Consider the following 1,244-nt stretch of genomic DNA (forward strand, 5'->3'; position numbering starts at 1 on the left):
CTGACTCATGTCTGTGTCCCCACTGAGCCGTGTCCCCATGTGTCACCCGTGTCCCCATGTGTCCCCCCCAGACATCAACGAGCTGAACTTGCCCAAGACGTGCGAGATCGACTTCTCTGACCAGGACGACCTGCTGCACTTCCTATTCGTGGGTTTCATGTTTCACCCTGAAAAACTAAACATGCTTAAATGGCCTAGGAAAGGTGGCAGTGATATTCAGCAAATGGCTTACTCAAGTCTAATCCCCCATGCAGTCATTTGTAGGGCAACAGAGATTTACCATGATTAAGATATTTGCTAAGGATTTGTCCCCTCCTGTCCCTGCGTGTCCTCCATCTGCTCCTTGTCTCTTTCCCCTGCCCCCCATTTTGGGGTCCCCATCCATCTCTGCAGTGTCCTCGTGTCCCCACTGGGACACCCCGTCCCCCTCTGTCACCCCTGTGTCCCCTCAGAAGACCCCCATGTCCCTTGGGGTTCTCCTGTGCCCCCCCCTTTCCCTATGGGTCTTGGCCATTTCCCCATCCTTCCCCTGTCCCCCTCTTTGTCCCCACTTGTCCCTTGGGATCCCCCTGGTTTCCTCATCCTTCCTGTGTCCCCTCCTTGTCCCTTGTGTCCCCCCCGTGTCCCCACCCCCGGTGACGTCTGTCTCTCCCACAGGGCTTCTACAAGGGAGGGAAATTCGTCTTCAGTTTCAAGGTCAGTCGTGCACCAAGGGGAATTCTGTGGCCACCAACACCCATCCCGGGGCCACCAAGATGGGACCGGTGGCCACATGGCTGCCCCAGGGGTTGGGGGTGGCAGCAGTGGGGTGGTGGCCACCAAGGTGGGACCTGCCGCCACCAGAGTGGAACTTGTCATGAACTTGTCCTGTGGGTGGGAGCAGGAGGCAGGTGGCCACAGAAACCTGACCTGTGGCCACTAGAATATGACCAACCATGACTTGTGGCCACCATGTGGGTTGGAACTAGGACCAGGGGTTGGTGGCCACCAAGACATGACCAGTAGCCAAGTGTCCACCCTTTGGGTTGAGGTAGGGGCTGGTGGCCACCAAGACGTGACCAGTGGCCATGTGTGCACTCTGTATATTGGAGGTGGGGTGGGGGGACTTGATGGCCACCAAGACATGACCAGGCTGTGTGTCCGTCTGCGGGTTGAAGATGGGACCTGGGGTTTGGTGACCACTAAGATGTGATCTTTGGCTGCCTCTACTGTGTGATTTGAGGTAGAGACGAGAAAATGGTGGC

The 1,244-nt window shown here is 57.1% G+C and overlaps 1 protein-coding gene across 1 annotated transcript in view; it reads left to right on the top strand.

Moving 5' to 3' along the window:
* Positions 1 to 71: 71 nt before the first annotated feature.
* UBE2M (ubiquitin-conjugating enzyme E2M) overlaps positions 72 to 1,244 on the top strand; it is a gene marked incomplete at both ends in the record, with an annotated part of 1,915 nt that continues 742 nt past the window's right edge. The window contains 3 exons of the mRNA XM_009574464.1: positions 72 to 152; positions 609 to 622; positions 658 to 696. Coding sequence (XP_009572759.1) covers positions 72 to 152; positions 609 to 622; positions 658 to 696 — 134 coding nt within the window. The remainder of the gene's footprint in view (positions 153 to 608; positions 623 to 657; positions 697 to 1,244) is intronic.

Source organism: Fulmarus glacialis, unplaced genomic scaffold, assembly GCF_000690835.1.
Source record: "Fulmarus glacialis isolate BGI_N327 unplaced genomic scaffold, ASM69083v1 scaffold34643, whole genome shotgun sequence".
Classification (NCBI taxonomy): domain Eukaryota; kingdom Metazoa; phylum Chordata; class Aves; order Procellariiformes; family Procellariidae; genus Fulmarus; species Fulmarus glacialis.